The 23,491-nt window shown below is 36.1% G+C and overlaps 1 protein-coding gene across 4 annotated transcripts in view; it reads right to left on the bottom strand.

Moving 5' to 3' along the window:
• LOC150078026 (sister chromatid cohesion protein PDS5 homolog A-like) overlaps positions 1 to 23,491 on the bottom strand; it is a 797,139-nt gene that overhangs the window by 366,857 nt on the left and 406,791 nt on the right. For 3 of the 4 annotated variants that reach the window (XM_090384327.1, XM_090384326.1, XM_090384328.1), the window contains exon 16: positions 8,068 to 8,165. In XM_090384327.1, coding sequence (XP_090240453.1) covers positions 8,068 to 8,165 — 98 coding nt within the window. The remainder of the gene's footprint in view (positions 1 to 8,067; positions 8,166 to 23,491) is intronic. The other variant, XM_090384329.1, reaches the window with a different exon arrangement.

The raw sequence follows: 23,491 nt of genomic DNA on the forward strand, positions 1-23,491 counted from the left end.
AACATTCTTCTTGAAAATCAATTTATTGGAGATTTCCAATATGGCTTTAAATCTGGTTTATCTACTGATGATACTCAAATCAAACTTTTTCATGTTATTCATAATTCCAAGTAGTTCAAATGCTCTATGGCAGGGGTGGGCAACCTTTATAAATGGCGGGCCAAATAAAATGTCTGTGAGGTACAACATTTTGTAAAATTCATTTTTTTACATACATATATGTACATAATTAATTTTATTAAAAAAAAAATAATAAATAATAAAAATTCAAGATAAAATTACAAAAATACAATTATAGTAACAAAATGCAAATATAATTCCTTCCAGTAACAAAAATTGCAATATTTTAGTTTTATAATATTTAATGAGATATTTGATACTATTTATTTTTATCAGTGAATCAATATCTGGATCGATAATTTTCATGGCAACGCACAGAATATTTTCTAAATTTACATCAGAAATTCCATTAATTCAAAAAAAAATATATAATCAACTTCAGGCCATTTATTATATATTATGAAAATGACTGCCCATCCCTGTTTTATGGTCATTTTCATGAACTTTGAGGGCACTTTCAAGAACTGGAACATGAATGGAGTCTTACACACTGTTCTTGTTCCAGACGCCTCAAACTATGAATTTCAAGAACTGTGAAAGCTTCACAAATTTTTAAATTTCTAGAAGAAAATAATGTTTGTATAATTATAGACTTGTACTGATTATTGAACTCCATTTTTAAAATTATAGAAGTAAATCTGCAACCAAAACTAATAACAGTAACTCCCTGACTAATGTAACTTTGGACTTAGGTAAATTTTTTTTCACTCAAATTTTTAGGATAAACAGTAAAAAAAAAAAAAAAAAAAACACAGCACACACACAACAAGTGTGATACGGAGTGACAAGTTTACGAAGCTTAAAATATAGGAATGAAGAAAAGATTCTGGGACACACATTTCACCATAATAACATAAAAACACACAAATTACAGCTATCGGTATTATCACAAATGGTATTATCGGTATTATCACAAATGCAATAAAATGAGTTTACTACCCGTTTATTGCATTAATATTTATGTTAATGCAATGTTAAATAACTTTTATGTTTATGTTAACCCGTTTATCGCATTAACATTTATTCATCATCATCATCAGCCATTTTCAATCCACTGCAGGATGAAGGCCTCTCCAGCAACTTTCCAGTTCCTTCTGTTTTGAGCACTGGCCATCCATTTACTACTCAAAAACTCATGGATTTCATCTATCCATCTCCGCCTTTGTCTTCCAGGTTTTCTTCTAGCTCCTCTTGGGTACCATTCTGTTATTTTCTTAGTCCATCTGTCATCATGTCTTCGAGCTATGTGTCCTGCCCAAGACCATTTTAGTTCTTTAGTTTTGATAAGAATGTCCTTTACTTGAGTTTGCTGCCTAATCCATGTGTTTTTCTTCTTATCTAACAGTCTGATTCCCAATATAATTCGTTCCATTCTTCGCTGTGTAGTTCTTAGCTTCTCTTCCATTCTTTTGGTGAGTGCCCAAGTTTCACTTCCATAAGTCATGGTGGGGAGTATACATTGATTCATTATTTTACGTTTCAGACAAACTGGGATATTGCTCTTCAGTATGTTACTATATTTCCTGAATGCTGTCCATCCAAAATTTATTCTTCTCTTGACTTCCAGCCATTTATCATTATTACAGCTAATAACTTGTCCCAGATAAGTATATGACTCCACCTTTTCAATTACTGCTCTTTCAATCATTATTTCCCTTTCCGTGGCATACTTGTTCATCATTACTTTTGTTTTAGCCATATTCATCTTTAGTCCAAAATCCTTACTAACTGTGCATAACTGATTAAGATTTTCCTCTAATTCTTTGGGATCGTGGCTTATAACCACAATGTCATCTGCAAATCGTAAATGGTTTAGGTACTCTCCGTTCACATTGACTCCTTTCTGCGACCAGTCAGAAAATTACAGAAAATTCCATTCTGATCGTTATCATGGTGCTGATTAAAAGAATAAGTGACAGAGGTACTGGTAAATCTACCAAGAAAGGGAAAACAGTCGATATGGATCAAAAAATTAAAATAATAAGGATCTATGAAAGTGGTCAAACATTAACAAGTATTGCATGGAATTTCGATCTGTCAGTGTAAACAATGAACACAGGACAAAGACAGAATACGAGAAGCAGTGAAGGGATCAGCACCAAGGAAGTCAAATATAGTAACCAAGGCTACAAAATACATATCAGTAGGATACATTACAATATCGTGTTTTTTTCTTCCTTTTATGTTTTCTTTCTTATGTGCCACTTTGGCTACTTCACTGCTGTCCCCATGTAAAGTTTTTAATTGAACTAATTAAAAATATATAACTATTTTTCTATGTATTTAACTAATATATAAAATATATATAACTAATTAATTGAAAAATATATAACTATTTTTCTTCATTCTTCTGAGGATATGGTGCTTTTGTAATTTTGGCATATCAGGGATAGAGTAGAAATATTTATTAGTAATTCCTGAGTTACGTAAAACTCGACTTACGTAAGAAGTCCTGGAGCGTATCTCTTACATATGTCGAGGACTTACTGTACTTTCTTTCATGTATTATTAGGATATTTTGACAAAAACTGTACTATATCATCAATACAACATGCTGGTCTACTGAATTTTTACTAAATGTTTACTGAATTTCTGTTAAACTATATGAAATTTGAAGCTTTTATATGTATACATTTTTCCTAGAGTTAGACTACTGTTTGATTGTTAGAGGTAGACTACCCTTAGACTATTGAGATTAAATTTTTGGACCTTATTTGGACTTCATTAGGGCAGTTGTATAAACAGTGTGGCAAGTGGAAAATGAGACTGATGTTATGAGACAAGTGTTGGTGCTGCCATCTACTAGAAGTAAACATGAAATGAAAGAGTGATTGTTCCTCAGGCATCACAGTCAAAATCAGCAGAAATTGCCTTCATTTCACAATAGTGTGAGCTGAACTGCACCTCTCTCTCTCTCTCTCTCTCGTGTCTGTGTTGTGGAGGCACAACAGAACAAAGACCAACCATTTAAGTTGTGCTCAACTGGGCAAAAGTGCCACGTAAATGTTTTAAATGATGAAGCAAGTTCATCATGCTCAAATGGCATGAACATTTTGCCCACTGAAGAGAATCATTGGAAGATGACAAACATCTGGGCACAGCAAAAACAGTTTGAGCACCAGAGTTGATTGAAAAGGTGCAAAATATCATTATCAATGACTGATGTGCAATACAATGCATTGAATGATTTTAGAAGATTTGTGCATTAATAAGGAAACCATTCAACAAACAATTACCCAAGATTTGAAGAAAATGAAGGTCTGTGTGCAATTTGTTCCACATTCATTAACAGACAATTAATGACAAGGTTGAGTTGAATACTACAGAGAACTCTGAGGCCGCTGAAAGCAAATAAAACTTCCTGAATTTGATCCTTATGGGTGACAAGATGTGGTGCTTTCAGTACAACCCACCAAAACAAAGCACAGAGTGGAAGTTAGCAAACTCTCCCAAAACCAAAATAGTTTAAAAATCAAAACCATACTCATCACCTTCTATGATAGCAAGAGAGTCGCACAAAGAGTTTGTGCTCAATGGCTAAGAGTGCCACTGCTGCCTACTATCTTGACATTTTGAAATGTTTATTGCAGAGAATACATCATGTGCAGCCTCAGCATGGAGAAAACAGCAGTTGGGCCATCTCGCATGACAACACACTTAAGTCACTGTTCAGGAGTTTTTGGCTAGCAAAAAAGTCTGCATATTGTCACACCCACCTATATTTGATAACAGCAGGGTGTTTCTTTGCTAGTGTTCCTGGATTGGGCCTCCAAGTGTACAGGATTATCTTCACCCACAGGTAGAGCACTTCTTTTTTTACCAAAGCTGAAAGGCTATTATTTTGATGACACTGGCACCATTCAAAGAGCTGTGACAAAAACATGAGCAGTATACCAGTCACAGCCTTCCACCAGTTATTCCAGTCACTTCATGCTTGTTGCATGCAGGAGGAAGCTACATTGAATAAATGAAGGTTAGTTTACTCATACATTGGATGATTATTTTTTTTTCTAGCATCAGTCTTGTTTTCTAATCTCCACATTGTGCATTCAGGTTACCTTTTTTTTTTTTTTTTTAATGCTAGTCTTAGTAGAACAGGATTTACTGCTCTGTTAGCAATTTACTAATAGCAGAATGTTTCTTTGCTGGCACTCCTGAATAGGGCCTCCAGGAGTACAGGACTACCTGCACCCATACGTATGGCACTATCTTCTGCAGGTGCAAACCTGCTCATTTCTGAGTCAAGAGTGATAGCAGAACCCAGTTCTTCATGCCATGGACAGGCATCAGGAAACAGCTTTCCTGATGTTTACTACTTTCTGGCAGCAAAGAGGCCAAACAACATAACCTGACATCTATTAAGTAAGCCACTTTTACACACCTCTGGCCTCTTCGACAGAGTCGTCACAGAATTAAACAGCAAAGTTTAAATGTCATTGCAAGTGCTGCCTTACCATATATACATACATGTGGTAGGATATGTCGTTCACCAAACATTTGCAATCTGATGTTGTGGTCATAGTGACATCATAAAATTCCACTTCACATCCAATATCATGGTGGCGTCAACAGTTGGTTGCCACTTACGAAAAATTTGTTTCCTCCCTGTGCTGGCATAATTATTACATTGCCATCTATTTATACTCTATATAAACAATGTGAAAAACTAATGTTTATATTCAATCATTAACAGCAGGTTGTAGTTAAAATTTTGTTTTTCAATAATGTGTTTAAGCAGAGATTTTTGTAGACATTTTGGATGTTGCATCTCTGCCCACCAACAAAATAGAAAACAAACTGAATTCAAAATATGAGATCTAAAGTAAAATATATTTTTGGTGATCTGAATGAAAGGTTTTATGACTATTTTGCTCTAGAAAATAACTGCATTAGCCAAAACCACTGTTGGTTTAAATTTTATTCGAATGTTATAACCCTCAAAAGCCAACAAAGTGGTCCTTCATTTATTTATTTTAGCTGACTAGAAACAGATTACCAGTCAGCTAATTAAGCCATATTTTGACAGCTGTTTCAGAAGAAGCTCTTATTTGGCTAGTATAAAATGTCCATTCTTTCTAGAAAAAGCTATCAAGTCCCGATACAGAACATAGATTAAATGTCTGTCCAAATTTTGTGATGACAGGATGAGAATCCAAATATGTAATAGTGACAGAAATACCATACACTAAAATCATATAAACAATTAACATTAAAATATCTAAATAGTTATAAAGTGTCATACCATACAGTGTGTTTCAATTAAAATGCACGGGGGGGGGGGGGGGATCTATCTCGTTTATCCCTTAGGTTTAAGCTATTTGTTGTTGTCTGGGCCTTGTCATGTTTGGTCTGAAATTTTTGAATTTGATGATTAAATTGGACTACATATTACTATTTAGATTTTACAATTTCTAAATTTAAAGTTTTGCCTAATCAACTACCTTTTTCTTAATGGGAAAGTTGTTTCTTGGTCTAGTCCACAAACATTATCGGTGTACTTCTGAAATTAAGATAAGCCATTTTTTTTAAGGAAAAAACAAACAAATTCAATGGCTGTATGTGATGGTTGCTTTCTGATATATGTGTTTAGCTATGTCAAAACTGTTATAGAAAGACAGTTATGTGTTGTATCTACTATTGCAAATAATGACAAAACAAATAATATTTAAAAGAATTATTTAAAAAAGAAAATTCTGGGGTGGAAAGCGGCAATTTCTTGAAAGGGAAGTTTAAGTAAAAAATAAAACACAAATGTGAATAATAAATTCATTATAAGGAATTAATATAAAGGGCATAAATGATACAGGAATGGATATTTAGGTGCCTAATTTTGTGATTTTCCCATTTGTTATCAAAAATCAATTATCAGTAACACTGACAATGTCGCATGGCTGCTGCTATCATTTCTGCAAATGAAAAGTAACAACATAACTAATAACAACAATGGTAAATCCAAATAATTTTAATCCAAGACTGCCGCCAAATACATTATAAGCAGTCTCTGCTTCTTGTTCTGAAAATGCTGTTAATTCAAGGTTCAAAGCAGCTCACCATTATTAGTGAGCTCGTCTTTTCCAAAGCATTTTATCAGCAGCTTTTTAATTGCTGTTGATCTTACTTTCTTTCACACTAATCCAATATTGTATGCAAAGTCTTTCAGTGTTAATGTTTTCAGAAATTCTAGAATTTGAATGTCTGAGTTCACAACACCAGCAAGCAGCTCACCATGATAGTAGGCTTTGAAGGCTTGTATAATGCCCTATTACCATGGGATGAATTAGTACAATTGTGTTCCCTGGCAGAAATGTGACTCTGATATTGCCAACTTTCGATTTCAGGATATCAGCCGAAGGATGAGCTGGGCAGTGATCCAACAGTAAAATAAAATTTACTAATGCAAAATCGCATTTGGTGATATTATCCTTCGGGAGCTTTAAATGTGTTGTCATCATCTCCATCAAGCAGTTTACGAAATTTAAGTGCCTTTGCTTTCAAAATTTTTGAGGACCATGTTTTTGACATGGTCCTCATCCCTACCATAGCAAATACATGAAGAATATGGAAATTTCCGGAAATGTATCCATTACACATCTCACCAACTCCTAGGAGCAGTTATCACCGATAAAATTTTTCTGAATACCCCCACATCACCATCACCACCGACCCATGCCCATTCCTTTCCATAGTGTGGCTCGTGGCCATGTAGGTTTATATAATTTTGCACTGACTTTTGAAAACATCACTTTTAGTGATATTCGATTTTTTGTGAAATTTAATGACATTGTTCATGCTTTATCTTCCACAGAATTTAACAATATTATTATAACCATATTATAATAATAATAATAGTGCAGTAATATTCACTAGTATTATGTAATAATTGGTGGATTTTCATATTTCGTTATTAAATGTAAAAAAAAAAAAAAAAAAAAAAAAAAAAATGATTAATACAAATGAAGATAACAAAAATTTAATTCTATTTTTAAAAATGTATAATTAGTGGTAAGGAGTTTTGTGGTCCATAACCTGGTTGCAGAGACATGTGTCCACAACCTTTAGTATTTTATTTGTTTTGGCCTCTATCCAAAAAACAGGTTAGCCACCCTGAATTAGAAAAACTTTGATATGCTTACTTTTAGTGTGAGTTTGCAGAATCATTGTAAGGCCTGGTCATTGAGGCTATGGCTCTAGCACATACATATGTATGTGCTAGAGCCATAGTCTCAATGACCAGTCTACAGTATGGTGCTAGTTTGCAATTTAATTTCTGCTGGTCCTCAAGAAAGAAGAAACGAAAAAGAGTATTGTGAACATTTGTATTTCAAAAACAGCAGAAATATAAAAAATAAAATAAAATTATATTATTCTAATTATTTAATTAAAAGACAAACTTGTTTAACAATTACTGATGAATGACTTTCTGTACTGAGAATTTTTTCATTGTTTTAGGCATGTTTTTAACAACTGACATATTCCATTTCTCAACATTCAGATGTTAAGAATTTATATGTATTTGAAACCATGCCAACAATGAAGATTCTTTAGAACTACTTCTGTGGAGATTAAGTGCTTTCAAATGATGATTAATTCTTACTGCAATTTTTTTTTTTTTTTTATAAATAACAGCATTTTTTTTTTAAAGTACTGTTTCTGATATTTGCAGAAAATTTATTATAAAAATTCATTTCCAAAGTACATAATTACTGTGGTATGAAATTTCAGACAGGACTCACAAAATCTTCAACATGTTACCACTATAAGACAACAGTTTGGCCCTTGAATAACCTTTATTTTTCATTAGATCATGCACTGTATAAAAACTATCAAAAGTCTCAGAATATCTAAAAAGTGTAACAAGGAAATACATTAATGGTTTATTCACAATAATAAGCTTGTAAAACTAACGTTTTTTTTTGTTGTTGTTGTTTTTTTTTATATATTACTTACTAGACAATACTAAAATCTTGTTTGCAAGGTTTTTATCCCTTTCTTCACCTTTTGGTTGTTGTAACATCTCTAGTGCTCCTTTGACAAGATTGCGAACTCTAAAGAATGATACAGAAAGATAAAGGTAAAAAATAAATAAATAAAAAAAAGAAGAAAAAAAACAACATAAGCAGGGCTTGTCTTTTTTCTTATATACAGGCCATTTTACAGAAAGACAATCAATATGAAGATTGCATATTCACCCAAGTTCAGTTTGCCACTTTTCTTATAAATGACATTTTTTTATGCTCAATATGACCACCATGAAAACAAAAAAGTTTTAAACTTTTATTTCATTCAACACATCAGCACAACTGGGGTAACATACATGCACAAGGTGATCCACATATGTTAATCAAGGATAAAGAGGGATTTCTTATTGGTTGAGGGTTCTGGATTTTCAATCAGTTGTGCTCCTGACCAGTAAAAAAACTCTTTAAAGAAATATTTCTTCAAAAACTCCTTTAAAGAAAGCTTTCTCTTTTTTTTTTTTTTTTTTTTTTTTTTTTTTCATTTTGAAACTGTTCAAAATTCTCTTTGCACACCAGAATTAAGCTCAAGCTGAATATGAGAAACATGATAATTCATTTAGATATGACTCACTCTGATTCAGTTATGGATGAATTCATCTCATTATTCACCACCTATAATATGATAATGGTTATTATAAACATATTGGTAAAAAAATAAAAAAAACACCAAGATGTTGATTACTGGCATAAGTTGTCTTCGCAGGTAGTTGAGGCTGAGAGTTTGATGAAATTCAAGGATCAATTGGATAGTTACCTACATGAGGAGGGAAGCACATATTTGTGTTTTCTTAGCTACTTTTTTTTTTGACTGGTGCAGCAAAGGCCTGTGGTTTCCATGGACTATATTGGCTAATGCTAATACCAGTAGGAATCAAATCAGATCACCTTCATATTATAACTTCAACTGTGTTTTATATTATACAGCGTATAATTTAAAACACAGTATAATATAAAACAAAGTACAAGTGTATAATAGTGTATTTTATATAACGAGGTGTCCTCTCTAGAGAGATGTTTGCTTTGCAAAGGTCAGTAGCTAGTTTCAGTACTTCAAAAAAATTAAATTCACTGTAACAGGGTGGATGGGATCTATCCAGTTATATTAAAGGAGGCAGCAAAGGAAGTAAGCAAACCCTTAGCCATAATTATGAGAGCTTCCTTGGACTCAGGGGAGGTACCCATAGACTGGAAATGTGCAAATGTGACCCCAATTCACAAAGGAGGATCAAAGGCTGACACAAGTAATTATAGACCTGTGAGCTTAACTTCTGTTCCAGGAAAATTAATGGAGGCACTGGTTAAAGAAGCACTGCAGGATCATTTAGACAAGACTTCAGTTATAGCTCAGACACAGCATGGTTTTGTTAAGGGGAAGTCTTGCCTGACCAACTTGATTGGATACTATGATGCAGTCACAAAAGAACTGGATGCAGGGAATAACTTTGATATTATATACTTGGATCTTAGAAAGGCTTTTGATACTGTTGCACATGGAAGACTGCTACACAAATTGGAGCAGTGTGACATTGGAGGCAAATTGCTGCTATGGATAAAGGGGTGGTTGAGTGGGAGAAGACAGAGAGTGGTAATCAATGGACACTGCTCATCGTGGACTAATGTTATTAGTGGAGTCCCTCAGGGCTCAGTGTTGGGTCCATTATTGTTTTCTGTATTTATAAATGATATTGATGATGGTATATCAAGCTTAATGTCCAAGTTTGCAGATGATACAAAGGTTGGCAGGGTTGTCAAGGACACTACTGACACTATGCTGCTGCAACAGGATCTGGAAAGGTTGAGCAGATGGGCTGAGAGGTGGCAAATGAAGTTTAACATTGACAAATGTAAAGTACTACACATGGGAAACAGCAACCCCAGAGCAACGTATCAACTCTGTGGTACTACACTGACAGTGGTAGAGAATGAAAGGGACTTGGGGGTGATTGTGCAGGCAGATATGAAGTTCTCTGAGCAGTGCAGACGGGCTGCAAGAGTAGCTCATGGAGTATTGTCAATGATATACAGGAATTTTTCCAGCAGGGATAAGGAGGTGATTATTCCATTGTATAAGGCAATGGTCAGGCCACACCTAGAGTACTGTATACAGGTCTGGAGGCCTCATTTCAAGAAGGATGTAGAGCTGCTGGAACGAGTACAGAGAAGGGTAACAAGATTAGTGAATGGAACAAAGGGGTACTTTTACGAAGAAAGGCTTAAGTTTTGCAAATTACAGTGTCTGGAGACTAGGCACCGGCGAGGTGATCTGATAGAGGTGTATAAAGCCTTGAATGGTTTGAGTGTGCTCAATGCTGATGGGATTCTTCCTCTAGCTCAGAAAAATCACCTGAGAGGGCATAAATTCAAATTGAGGAAAGACAGATGTAGGATAGACGTGCGGAAATTTGCCTTTAGCCAGCGGGTGGTTGGTTGGTGGAACAGACCGCCATCCCTTGTGGTGGAGGTTGATAGCCTAAATAGGTTTAAGTCTCAGCTGGACAGGTATTTTGAACGAACAGAGGGGTGAAGTGGAAGTGGGGGGTTTTTTTTTTTTTTTTTTTTGGCTGATGCTGCATAAGCTTGCTTTCTTGCATCAAATGCCTCTAATAATGCTAATGCTAACAGGTTTTGCTTATTTGGAGCATTTTTATTGACTATCATTGTACATGTTTCAATTTATTAACTTTTAATATATAATGCAATTTCTAATTAATACATAACTTCTAGTAAAAATGAATATAAATGGCTTTGTTTAGAAAACAAAGCCATTTATTCATTTAATTTTGGCAATTACATTTTTATTATAGATAATGAAATCATTTACTAATTTGTCTGCATTCACTGTTTCTGCTCACACAGAATTTTTTAACGTAATAGTATACCCCCACCCCCCCTTTAAGGATCAAAATTGCATAATTCTGCTCAACAAACAACAAGAATTTTCAATTCTTAAAAAATTTGCATGCAATCAATGTAATGCCTACCCTTTTCCAAAACAGCAACCACAGCTCTACGTGGTGAGGAGGGAGTATAAGGTAATCCCAAGTCCCCAGTTAGGACTGTGGTTCAAATCTAACAAGGCTCTACTTCTTCCCTAAGTCATGATGTAAGGTATTGTACCAATGGCTGAATGGTACCAGGGAAGCGGGGGGGAGGGATATATCTTTTTTCCCTCAGGGCACCAAGCAACACCCTGTTGCAATTTAGCCTTCCACTCAGGATGGAGCATTATCAGGTGGTGGCCCTATATTTTCCTCCATTACTGTAGGTTTATTATGTCTAAAATTAAAATTAAACAAAAAGGAGTAGAGTCTCTGCAAGTCCCTGCCTAGAACAAAGTTAGGCTCTCCTTCAGGAATTACCCCACTCACTTCATATGAGCAGCAATGGGGAACTCAGTAGTTCTGAGTGTAATCCCAAAGCTGCTAAGGCCACTTCTGCTGGATAGTCTAGACCAAGGTGGCCCCAAGAGTCTGACACCAACAGAACATATACATCTGGTCTTTCCAAAACAGCTACTTGTAATTCATGTTGAAAGCTTCAGAAGGAGAGACAAAAAAGGCCAGCTAAAATATGGCACTGGCTCAACCCTGACCAGTTCTGACACTATAAAAGAACTAACACAGAAGGATTTACTCCCTCACCTACTGTTAAGCCAATACCAGCTAAGGTCTAGAGACAGCTGTTCTAGACCTTACAGTGAGGGGGTTGGCCTAATAAAAATGTCAAGGAAAATTTCCCTCCTGAGAAAATTACTTATGTACAATAAGGCACTGTCCAGTGTGAGATATTGAAGTGTGCAGATAGCACCCCTCAGGGAGGATCTCTGCTGCTTATAAAAAATTATCAATTCACTGGTGGTGCAATTTTGTGTGGCAATGGTACTTGGTTCAAAACAAATTATGACTAAAATGACAGTATTCTCGAGGATACGAGCCTGAAGGTGGCCAAAGCCAGTAACCTTCTGAAACCTGTCAATGTTGCCTTCAAGACCAGGGGCATCTGGACTAAAGACCCTAATTTCCTCTTAACAAGCCTATAATAATCAGCTTAACACTGACTGATGGAGGGTCATCAACAAAATTGATGACCTTTGATCCCCATACAGTCAGGTGGATTTTTCATGTGGACTGCGCATCTGCTACTATTTATAAGGAAGTCAGATTCTCTGCCTATACTGGTGTAGATGAAGGGATCTTTAAGATCCTTCAAGACCTGGACAAAACAATGCCCCAACCCGGATGTGACACTGACAAGGAGGTCAACAAACAAATCAGCATTACTAACACCTCAATGGAGGAAGTCAAATCTTCCTCTGATCACTCCCTTATTACTTTGGCAGCTGATCCTGGCTCTCTGTCAGACCCAACTGCTGATGAGAGCAATGCTGCAATGGAGATAGAGCTGACCAGTTCAGCTGAGGTGCCTTTGAGGAGAACACTCCTGGTTACTCTTCTCTTTCTAGGTAAAAAGAGCACAGCAACTGTCAGTCTTATCTTTTTGCCTAGCCCCACCATGGAGCTTAACGTTTTGCAGATCAATCTCCATTACTGCAGCTGTTCTCTGCCATAGCCTGGTTATGGAGAATAGAAATCTGGCAATGATACACGAACCCTGGACCTATGGGTTTATATAATGCTGGTAAACTTTATGATCAATCTAGTGATACGACAAGAGCCTGTATTTTAGTGCATAACAGATTGCATGCTCTAACCCTGCCAGAATTTCAATCCAGAGACCTGTTACGGTGCAACTCTTTCTGTCAATGGGGAGTGATGTGAGAGAACTTTTATTTGCCTCATCCTATTTTCTCCATGACGATCTGAGTAGTCCACCCCTGCAAGAGGTCATAAATTTAGTTAATCACTCCAAATTACAGGGTGAAAAACTTATTTGCTCTGATGCTAATGCACATCACTCTGTATGGAGCACTAGTAACTGCAATCAGCAAAGTTTGTTTGTTTTGTTTTTTGGATCATTCGCAACTAAGGCCATATTGCTCCAGGGATATGCGGTGGTCATTCCCTGACCTTTCCGCATCCTCCGTATTTGGTGGTCACGGGCTCGAACCCTGGTCTAATCAAGAAGCGTGTGCTACGCACTGCTGCTCCTGCCCACCTGGCTACGGAGGTGCCCCAAACAATCAGCAAAGAGGCAATAATCTAATGTAATATCTAGCTTTTATGAAACTAAATACTCTGAACCACGGCAATGAACCCACTTTTGTTGCTTCTAACAGAACTGAAGTCACATTAAAGGTTTACATTGAAGGTTTGGTGACTTCAGTTCTAACAGAACTGAAGTCACCAAACCTTCATTATCATATCACAGATATCCATTTCTCTATTTCGGGCTCTCCAGTAAGAGAGCAAAAGGAGTTCAGGAATCCTAAGAGGACAAACTGGGACAGGTAAAAAAAAGACTTAGAGATTCTATTCAGAGGTAACTTCTCTAAGTTTTCCTCAGTGATGGATATCAAGCCGGCTGCTAGCCAGTTACAACGTGCCATCCTTCCATCCTACCACCACAATTGTTCTAATATCCTTGGTGGAATAATGAGCTTAGCAGTCTTAAATCACAATCTTGGAAACTCTTTAATCGTGGCAAAAACTTAGTGATTGTCACAGTATAAAGCTGCCCTCACCAAATACAAGCAATAAGGGCCTCATAGAGGTACTTTTGTGAAAGAACAGCTAATGTAACCAGCAAATACAATCATCTGGATACTACAAAAGTAGGTAATGAATGCTATACTGAATATGGTAAAGAGACACTAAAAGAAATGTCAGCAGTACACATTCCAGATTCTAAAATCATTGAATCACCTATTTACTACCTATCTCTTCTGTGGCCTAGTCAAGAGGAAGGATTGGATAGTGGCCCCTAAGGTGGTCACTTATGAAAGATTAAATGGGCTAGTAATTCCTTTAAGCCATATAAGTCACCAGTTATAAACGAAATTTTTCCTATACACCTTCAGGAAGCTTTAAATTTACTTCTTCCAATTTTCTGCAGAATCTACAGAGCCTGTCTTGCTCTTGGGCATGACCCAAGTGCTTCAAGACAAGCCATATCACGAGGCTAATGCATACAGACTGATCAGCCTGCTACCCTTTCTCTTAAAAACATTGGAAAAACTGATTGACAGACATATATACGTAAGGCAGTGGTTATCCTTTCTGTCTCTCTCTCTCTCTCTCTCTCTCTCTCTCTCTCGAATGTACAATTTGCTATCAACAAGCAAATCTAGACACTGCTTTCCTGGCATTATTTTATGCCTTGAAAAAAGCAATTGAATTCAAAGAGGTTGGCATTGCTACTTTTCTTGATATTGAATGCACTTTCGATAGAGCATCCTTCACTACTTTAATCAGGCTGTACACAAGCGGGGGATCAAAAGTAGTACTCACTGCTGTCTGTCTGTCCAGACAGTTTCAGCCAGCCTGTTTGGGGACACCCATCTGGTTTCCACTAGCTGGGGTTTTCTGGGGGGGGGGGGTCCAATCCCCATTATTGTGGTACCTGGTCGTAGATAGCCATTTGGATGGACTGAAACGGGCCAGCTTTAACTCCGCAAATTATAGAGGCTGGCCTGTATCAGCATAACAGGAGCTGTGAGATCAACTCACACAGCTTCTACTGCTTTAGTGAAATGAATCAGTAGAAGTAGTTATGTGGTTATGGGAGCATACAGGCTATGCCTGAATAATCAGTGGAAGTCTACAACTTGCAAGTGCAGTCACAATGTTGTTACAAAGGCATCTCGCTTCTAATCCTGCCATTTAAATGGGTTCAGACAAAACGGTCCCTTGGTACCATTTTGGTAAACTTTTCAGTGTACACTTTTTTAGTCACACTGACTGGAACAATAAAACCATTCTTAGAACCAATGGCACAGCTATTTGGTTTACTGATGGTTTCATTCAGTGCTCTGAGTGCAGTCTGACTGCACTCAAAGCACTGAATGAGTGCTGTATTACTTCTAAACTAGTCTAAAGTGGCTAGGTATTTTATATGTTAAAGCATGACAATTTAAACTTAAAAAATAAATGTACCTTTTATACTGTTTATTAATACTGTTGCATAAAATCATAACAATTATTAAAGTAATAAAATTAAACACCACCAATAACTATCATATTTTCAGTTGTACTTTTCACTGACATGAATTTGAATTTTCTTCAAAAAAATTGTATTATTGGATATGTTATAAAATTCTTCAGGAATTGGCTAAATTAATTTTCACATTTAATATTGCTTTTACTGTTTATGCTCATTTGGATTTTGTCAGTTGTCCATAATTTATTTATTTGTGAAAAAAAAAATAAAAACTCTCTCTGCTGCCACATTTGTACTGGGAATGCACATTCCATATTCCACAATATTTAAAATATTTTTAAAAGAAATATTGTTAGATTTAAAATGTGAAAAAGTAATGTGAAAAAAAAAATAATAAAAAATTGTTAAGTGGAAATTATTGTTTTCCCAGTTGATTATTTTGTCCTGAACAAACTGCTTCAAATACAACACTTTATCGAATAAGTCATTTTCGAAGACGACGAAATCAGGAAAATATTCTATGACGTAAACTAATGATGATTGTATAGAATTCCATTGCATTGTTGATTAAAGAGAAATCCATTCAAATTGTAGAATATTGTTAAAATGCCAAGTCTGTTGTTCTAGATCATCTAAGCAATTTACAAAATACAATTTAGCATCTATCGAAAACCCACAAACACCGGTATGCTTCTTCATTATAATAGCTACCACCCGTTCACCTACAAAAGATCGATTATCTTTAATCAATTTCTAAATGCCTATAAATATTCAACGACGGATTCTGCTTTGGACTCAGAAATACAAATATTAACTAGCAGATTCTTGAACAGGGGTTATCCCATTAATACAATAAATCGAATTAGGGTACAAGCTAAGGATAGGATAAAAAATATTACACCAATCAACAATAGTAATATCAAAAAATACTTTATTTCTGTCCCATATGTTGAACAGTGGCACAAACAACTTAACAGATTCTTTAAAGATACCGAATTTAAAATTATAGCTAGGCCTATACGGAAGTTACACACTATACTGAACAATCGCTCGGTTCTTTCCGCATTCGCAACACAAATTAATGATCTAGTATACAACATTTCTTGCGGTGATTGCGACTCGTCTTACCAGGGTTCGACGCGGTTTTCTCTTAATATTCGTGTAAATCAACACGAAGCCTCAGTTCGTGCTTCTCGTTCAGCAGCGTCAGAATTAGCGTTTCATGCCATAAACGAAAAACATACTTTTTTATTTAACGAGGCCAAAATACTTAACGTTCAACGTAATTATACGCGACTATTAATTGCAGAAACCGTTGAAATTAAATTACACGAGAATTCTCGTTAATGTTCGGCGGCCATATTTGATCTCCGATGCGTGGACCTTTAGGCGCATGCGCGAAGACATATAATCACTATTTAAGTTGCAGGTTTAGCCTGATTCGGTAATTTTCATTCCTGTGATCACGACAGTCGGTCGAAAAGCATTGTCAGCTTCAGGAAGGAAAATCGTTTTGAATATTTTCGTTAGATTCTTTTAATTGCGTTAATTTGAATTTTAATTGTTTTGAATTGATTTTGAATTGTGTTAAATTGATTATTTAATTATTTATATTTTACTTTAATTATTTAATTATTTATATTTTACTTTAATGTACCGGTAAGTTGTCGATTTTTTCGTTTTTTCCGTTTTAATTTCTGGAGGGTATCATACGGAAGTGTTCCACGTACTATATTGAGGTAAACTCCTCTTATTAATTTACTGATATTATTATCAACGTAGAACATATTGAGTATTACAGCTCTGATTCATACTATCTAATGTATAAAAATTACATACGTGCCTAATAAACCACTCCATTTCAATTTTCTATCAAATTTTTTTTAATTTATTTGCAAATAGCGATAGGTATGAAATCATTTTCGAGCCGTTTTTTGCACTTAAATTTTAAATTGTTGATCTCATTGAGCACTTTGATGCTGTCACTTTATCACATTCAATGTCTTTTATTGCTGTCTGAAACAGATATGAAGGAAATGTAACCGTAACTCAGCTTGATCGTTTTCAAAAATTGATTGAATTATCCTTGGGAATTTTTTCTTAGCTTTCAAAATAAGATTTTAAAGGTATAAAAAGTTTTATGTAAAAATAGGAATATATTTTAATGATAATTTGTTCAATGTATATCGGTAGTAAATCTGCAGCAGTTTGAATTGAGTTATGTATTATATGTGCTTCACAGCCAACACCAATGATTTTTTGATTTAAATATTTAAATTATCATTTAATTTTGAAAAACATTATTAATCCCTTTCTTATTTTCTCCTCTGTAATTAGAATTTGCATTATCTGCATAATAAGCATTGACTTTTTCTTTTATATTATTTGATTCTAAAACATTTAAATTTTGAAATATAATTTTAGAAGTTTCACCTGGGAGTGATGCTAAATCAATGATTTAAATTTTTATACTATCATTTGGTAAAAAGTAACAAATATAAGTGTTCGAAATAACTTCAGGTCTTTGTGATTCGATGCGTTATAATACGGTGAAAAGTAACAAATAAGTGTTGGAAATAACTTCAAGTCTTTGTGATTCGATGTGTTAGAATAAATCGATATAAAGCTCACAGTATCAAGTTCTTCTTTTAATTTGGCAAAAGCATGGGGGGGGATAAGACATTGCATACAATCACCTCTGTTTTTGTTCTAGCACAAGACAATTTGGTTTCGAATAACTGTTGAATAATTTTCGATGTACAATCCATTGATCTGAAGCTGTGATTGTGATTAATCGTATGAAAATAAAAAAACTCCTTCAGATAGGGCTAACTGAAATTCTTTTTGCCCAAATGTTTTTTTTTTACATAAATAATCATCCAATTTTAAACAAGCTTTGTTTTGTAATGACTTATGTTTTTCTGTTGATAGACATTTCGTTATGTCATTTCTTCCTCCATGTAAAATCGAAAAAGTTCCATTACATTTATTACAAATAAAAACATCTTCATTTTTTGATTTTTTTCAAATAAGTAAACTCAGAAGCTAATGCTTCATTGAATTTACAAGTTCTTTTCCTTTTCTTATTCATTTCTAAAAAAAAAAACTTGCATGTTAATTTTTAATGATTCTTTAGATGTCACCATTCTTCATGGATTATGCATTCAGTTCTCCATTTGCATTCTTGTTACACACTCCTTAATGAATTTTTACTTAATTTCCCTTAACTTCCCTCCATCAGAAGACTTTAATCACTCTCTTGCTTATCTTGAGTCTGTGATAAATACTTTGGGCCTAAATAGTAATATTTTGACCTCATCAGGCGTAAAAACTAAATCAAACTTTTGGCACAGCTCTTCTACAGATTCACATGGACTTCTCTTGGAAGACTTCATCACTAATCAGTTTTTCAATTCACAAGAATTGAAATCACCCTCATACTTTTTCAAGTTACGCAGGAGAATCTAATATAGACATAACATTGACAAACTCTTACTTTGGTTTGCAGCTTGCTGACTGGACTGTATATGTGGACTGTGTACAAGTGACCATAGAGTCATCTATTATGTGTTTTCCCCTGATTCTGCCATTCCATCTTTACACGCTTTCTCACAACCAGAATTAATAAGATTTTCCATCAGAAACATTGACTGGAAAGCTTTTGACTCTTGCATTCTTCTGGACCTTGATGAACAGAAACTTGCTTCTGAAACCTTACCTATTTCTCATCTAATGCTATGTGTTGAAAGTGTGAAACATTTATGAATTTCGTGCATACCTCTGGAAATGCTAACTCTTGGGGTCTTCTTTACAAGATTGTTAGAGGAAAGACCTTTAATTCTAATATTTTTGGCTCAATTGTAGTTGAATCTGTGGAAACAATGACCTAGTATGATTCAGCAAATGCGATCTTAGATGCTCTTTTTCCACTTCTTTAGACTCTCTTTTTCATTCTAAAATTCAATTGGATAATGAATCTTATGCACCCTCAACTACCACTGAACCTTTTATGTTGGATGAATTGCAATCTATCTCTCAAAAAGTTAATGTACAGAACTAGATCTTGTGGAAAATATTTTTTATTCTTAGTGGTGAAATTAAAACCTGATGTTCTTCTAAACTTATTCAACAGATGCTTTCAAGTAAGAAGGTTTTCTGAAAATTTGGAAGGTCACCGTTGCTAAGTTAATAAGCAGGATAAAAGCTCCTAGTCATATAGGCCAATTGCTCAGCTGGCTAATTTAGGTAAACTACTGGAGCAACTAATGGCCATTAGATTCAATAATCTATTGGTAGAACAGGATGTGATTTCAAGGAGTCAATATGGCTTCTGTCCCAGATGTTCCTGCGTAGATGCTCTTGTGGACTTTGTCTCTTCCATTGAAAACTTGGAATACAAATATGAAAGTGCCATTTTCGAGGGCACTTTCGGCTCCCTTTGGTGGGAGAGCATGCTACAGTATCGCGATCGGCTAGGTATTTCAATCACCTTTACTTACTAATCTAAAATTACTTTGCCAAAAGAACCATAATAGTCAAGTCTAATAGGCAAGTATCAAGATAAGTATCTAGAGGGTGATGCAGCAGTGATCTCCCGATCTTTCGATAATGTAAAAATACCAGCGTACACGGATGAACTCACCATTTTGGTCAGTGGTAACTTGGATTATTACCAATAAGCTTAAAATCAGCTTGTCAAAAACAAAGATGATGATTCTTGGATCAAAGTTGGATATCTCTCGTCCTCCGTTGGTCGTTGATATTGGGCTTAACGAGACAAGGGCTACTGAGGCAATATTGTGTCTGTTCATTATTTATTTACAGGCAACATATAACTATAGATGTTAAATCATATGCTCCTTATAGGAGCATATGATTTAAATATATTATTTTATGATTTAAATATATTATATTATTATGTACCTAAATTATAATTTATGTACATCAAAAGTTCTTCTATATTTGCTTCATTTCCAATGAAGTGATAGAAATCATGAGAGATGTTCAATATGCACAGGCAGAGAGAGAGAGAGAGAGATTCAAAAGTGTTAGAGTGGATGGTTGAATGTAAGGGACAATCAACCTGAAAATGAAGGCTGTAAGTTGCATCTGACAGAATGAACTGTGAGGCGGGTTTTCACCCAATAGCAGGAAGAGGTGAGTATGATGAGTGTGTCAAATTCTGAATCTTCCCTATACCACTTCCTCTCGTATTTCGTCAGAAGCTAGAGAGCCACAGCTTTGGACCTTGTTTTACCTGGTAAAGTTTATTGTTCATGTTATTTTTCCAGATCTGTGAGCAGTTGTCATAGCATGCTTTGCGAATGATAGGCTTATAGTTGCTGCAAGGAACCTGAGGATGTCGTGAGAAAGTAGGTTGACGATGTTAGCATTAGCATTAGTAGAGGCATATGATGCAAGAAAGCAAGCTTATGCAGATTAAGCCAAAAAAAAAAAAAAAAAACCACTTCCACTTCCCCCCTTCGTTCGTTCGAAATACCTGCCTAGCTGAGCCTTAAATTTATTTAGGCTGTCAACTTCCATGACAAGGGATGGAAGTCTGTTCCACCAACCAACTACCTGCTGGCTAAAGGCAAATTTCTGCATGTCTATCCTACATCTGTCTTTCTTCAATTTGAATTTATGGCCTCTCAGGTGATTATTCTGAGCAAGAGGCAGAATCCCATCAGCATTGAGCACACTCAAACCATTCAAGGCTTTATACACCTCTATCAGATCACCTCGCCGGTGCCTAGTCTCCAGACACTGTAATTTGCAAAACTTAAGCCTTTCTTCGTAAAAGTACCCCTTTGTTCCATTCACTAATCTTGTTGCCCTTCTCTGTACTCGTTCCAGCAGCTCTACATCCTTCTTGAAATGAGGCCTCCAGACCTGTATACAGTACTCAAGGTGTGGCCTGACCATTGCCTTATACAAGGGAATAATCACCTCCTTATCCCTGCTAGTAAAATTCTTGTATATCATTGACAAGACACCATGAGCTACTCTTGCAACCCGTCTGCACTGATCAGAGAACTTATTTGCCTACACAATTATCCCCAGGTCCTTTTCATTCTCAACCACTGTCAGTGTAGTACCACAAAGTTGATACGCTGCTCTGGGATTGCTGTTTCCCATTTGTAGTACTTTATACAAAAGGTACTAGGAATGTTTTGCAATATGACGCAACAATGAATCACAGGAAGCTGCTTGTCGCTGCATGTTGAGACATGTTCATACGTGCATAGTAGCCGCCGCGCCAAGTCGATGGGCTCAGTTATTCATTAGTAGTGAGAGTGTAAAGTACTTGCGATGGCATCGTGGTCACGAAATGAGATAAGGACAGTTTTGCGGTATAATTTCGTGCGTGGTTTAACCATAGACCAGTGCTTAGAAGAAATGACTCTTGCACTAGATGATGATTGTCCACATCGTACGATATTCAGGTGGTATAGAGAATTCCAAAGGGGAAATTTCACTCTGGAGGATTCTGAGAGGCCGGGAAGGCCAAGAACGTCAGTTACGGAGGAAAACGTTACTGCTGTGAGGAAAATGCTTGACGAAAACAGGCGAGTGACCTACCAACAGATAGAGGATACTTTGGGGCTAAATGCACCAGCAATTCGTTCGATTCTGCAAGATCATTTGCACGTGAAGAAACTTTGTTCTCTCTGGGTGCCGCATCAACTGACTGAAGAGCAGATGACACGACGTGTGACTTGGTGCCGGGAGATGTTAAAAAAGTTTGATAAGGGACAATCTCGGTATGTGAACAACATCGTGACAGGTGACGAGACTTGGCTGTACTATTACGATCTGCCGACCAAGGCTCAAAACAAAGTTTGGGTCTTTGATGGTGACGACACACCCGTAATTGTCAGAAAATCCCGATCTGTAAAGAAGAAAATGATAGCTGTATTTTTCAAATCGAGTGGAATTGTGGAACGTGTCGTTTTGGACACACAGAAGACAGTCACAGCTAAGTGGTATACTGATCAATGTCTGCCTAAAGTCATTGGATCTATGAAGAACCTGCGGCCAAAGTCAAGAATAAACACCTGGTACCTCCATCACGATAATGCTCCAGCTCACCGCGCCAAAGCTTGCACCGAATATTTGACCACGACAGGACTGAAACTTCTCGAGCACCCTCCCTACAGTCCAGACCTTGCTCCCTGCGACTTTGCACTGTTCCCGCATGTGAAAATGAAGCTAAAAGGGAGGCGGTTTTCCAGTGATGAGGACCTTCTACGGGCTTGGGACTACGAGTGTGCTTTACTCCCTAGTGAAACTTGGCAGAACTGGTTTAAAGATTGGTTTCGGAGGATGGAGGTGTATTGAATGTAGAGGAAATTACTTTGAAAAAATTAAATAAACAAAGCTGTATTGCAAAACTTTCCTAGTGCCCTTTGTATTTGTTAATGTTAAACTTAATTTGCCACCTCTCAGCCCATCTGCTCAACCTTTCCAGATCTTGTTGCAGCAGCATAGTGTCAATAGTGTCTTTGACAACCCTGCCAACCTTTGTATCGTCTGCAAACTTGGACATTAAGCTTGATATACCATCATCAATATATAAATATTTATAAATATTTATATATTGATGATATTTATCATTTATAAATACCGAAAACAATAATGGACCCAACAGTGAACCCCGAGGGACTCCACCACGATGAGCAGTGTCCATTGATTGCCACTCTCTGTCTTCTCCACCTCAACCACCCCTCTATCCATAACACCAATTTGCCTCCAATTCCACAATGCTCCAATTTGTGCAGCAGTCTTCCGAGTGCAACAGTATCAAAAGCCTTTCTAAGATCCAAGTAGATAATATCAAAGTTATTCTCTGCATCCAGTTCTTTTGTGACTGCATTATAGTATCCAATCAAATTGGTCAGGCAAGACTTCCCCTTAACAAAACCATACTGTGTCCGAGCTATAACTGAAGTCTTGTCTAGATGATCCTGCAGTGCTTCTTTAACCAGTGCCTCCATTAATTTTCCTGGAACAGAAGTTAAACTCACAGGTCTATAATTACTTGTGTTAGCCTTTGATATTCCTTTGTGAATTGGGGTCACATTTGCACATCTCCAGTCTGTGGGTAACTCCCCTGAGTCGAAGGAAGCTCTCATAATTATGGCTAAGGGTTTGCTTACTTCCTTTGCTGCGTGCTTTAATTTAACTGGATAGATCCCATCCACCCCAGGTGCCTTTCTTGTGTTTATCTTCAACAATTTCTCCTCCACTTTACTCTCAGTTATTACAAGATTCTGTAGCTTACTGCAGGAATTGAA

The sequence above is a fragment of the Mastigoproctus giganteus genome, chromosome 11 (assembly GCF_048544385.1).
Source record: "Mastigoproctus giganteus isolate SK-2022 chromosome 11, ASM4854438v1, whole genome shotgun sequence".
NCBI lineage: Eukaryota > Metazoa > Arthropoda > Arachnida > Uropygi > Thelyphonidae > Mastigoproctus > Mastigoproctus giganteus.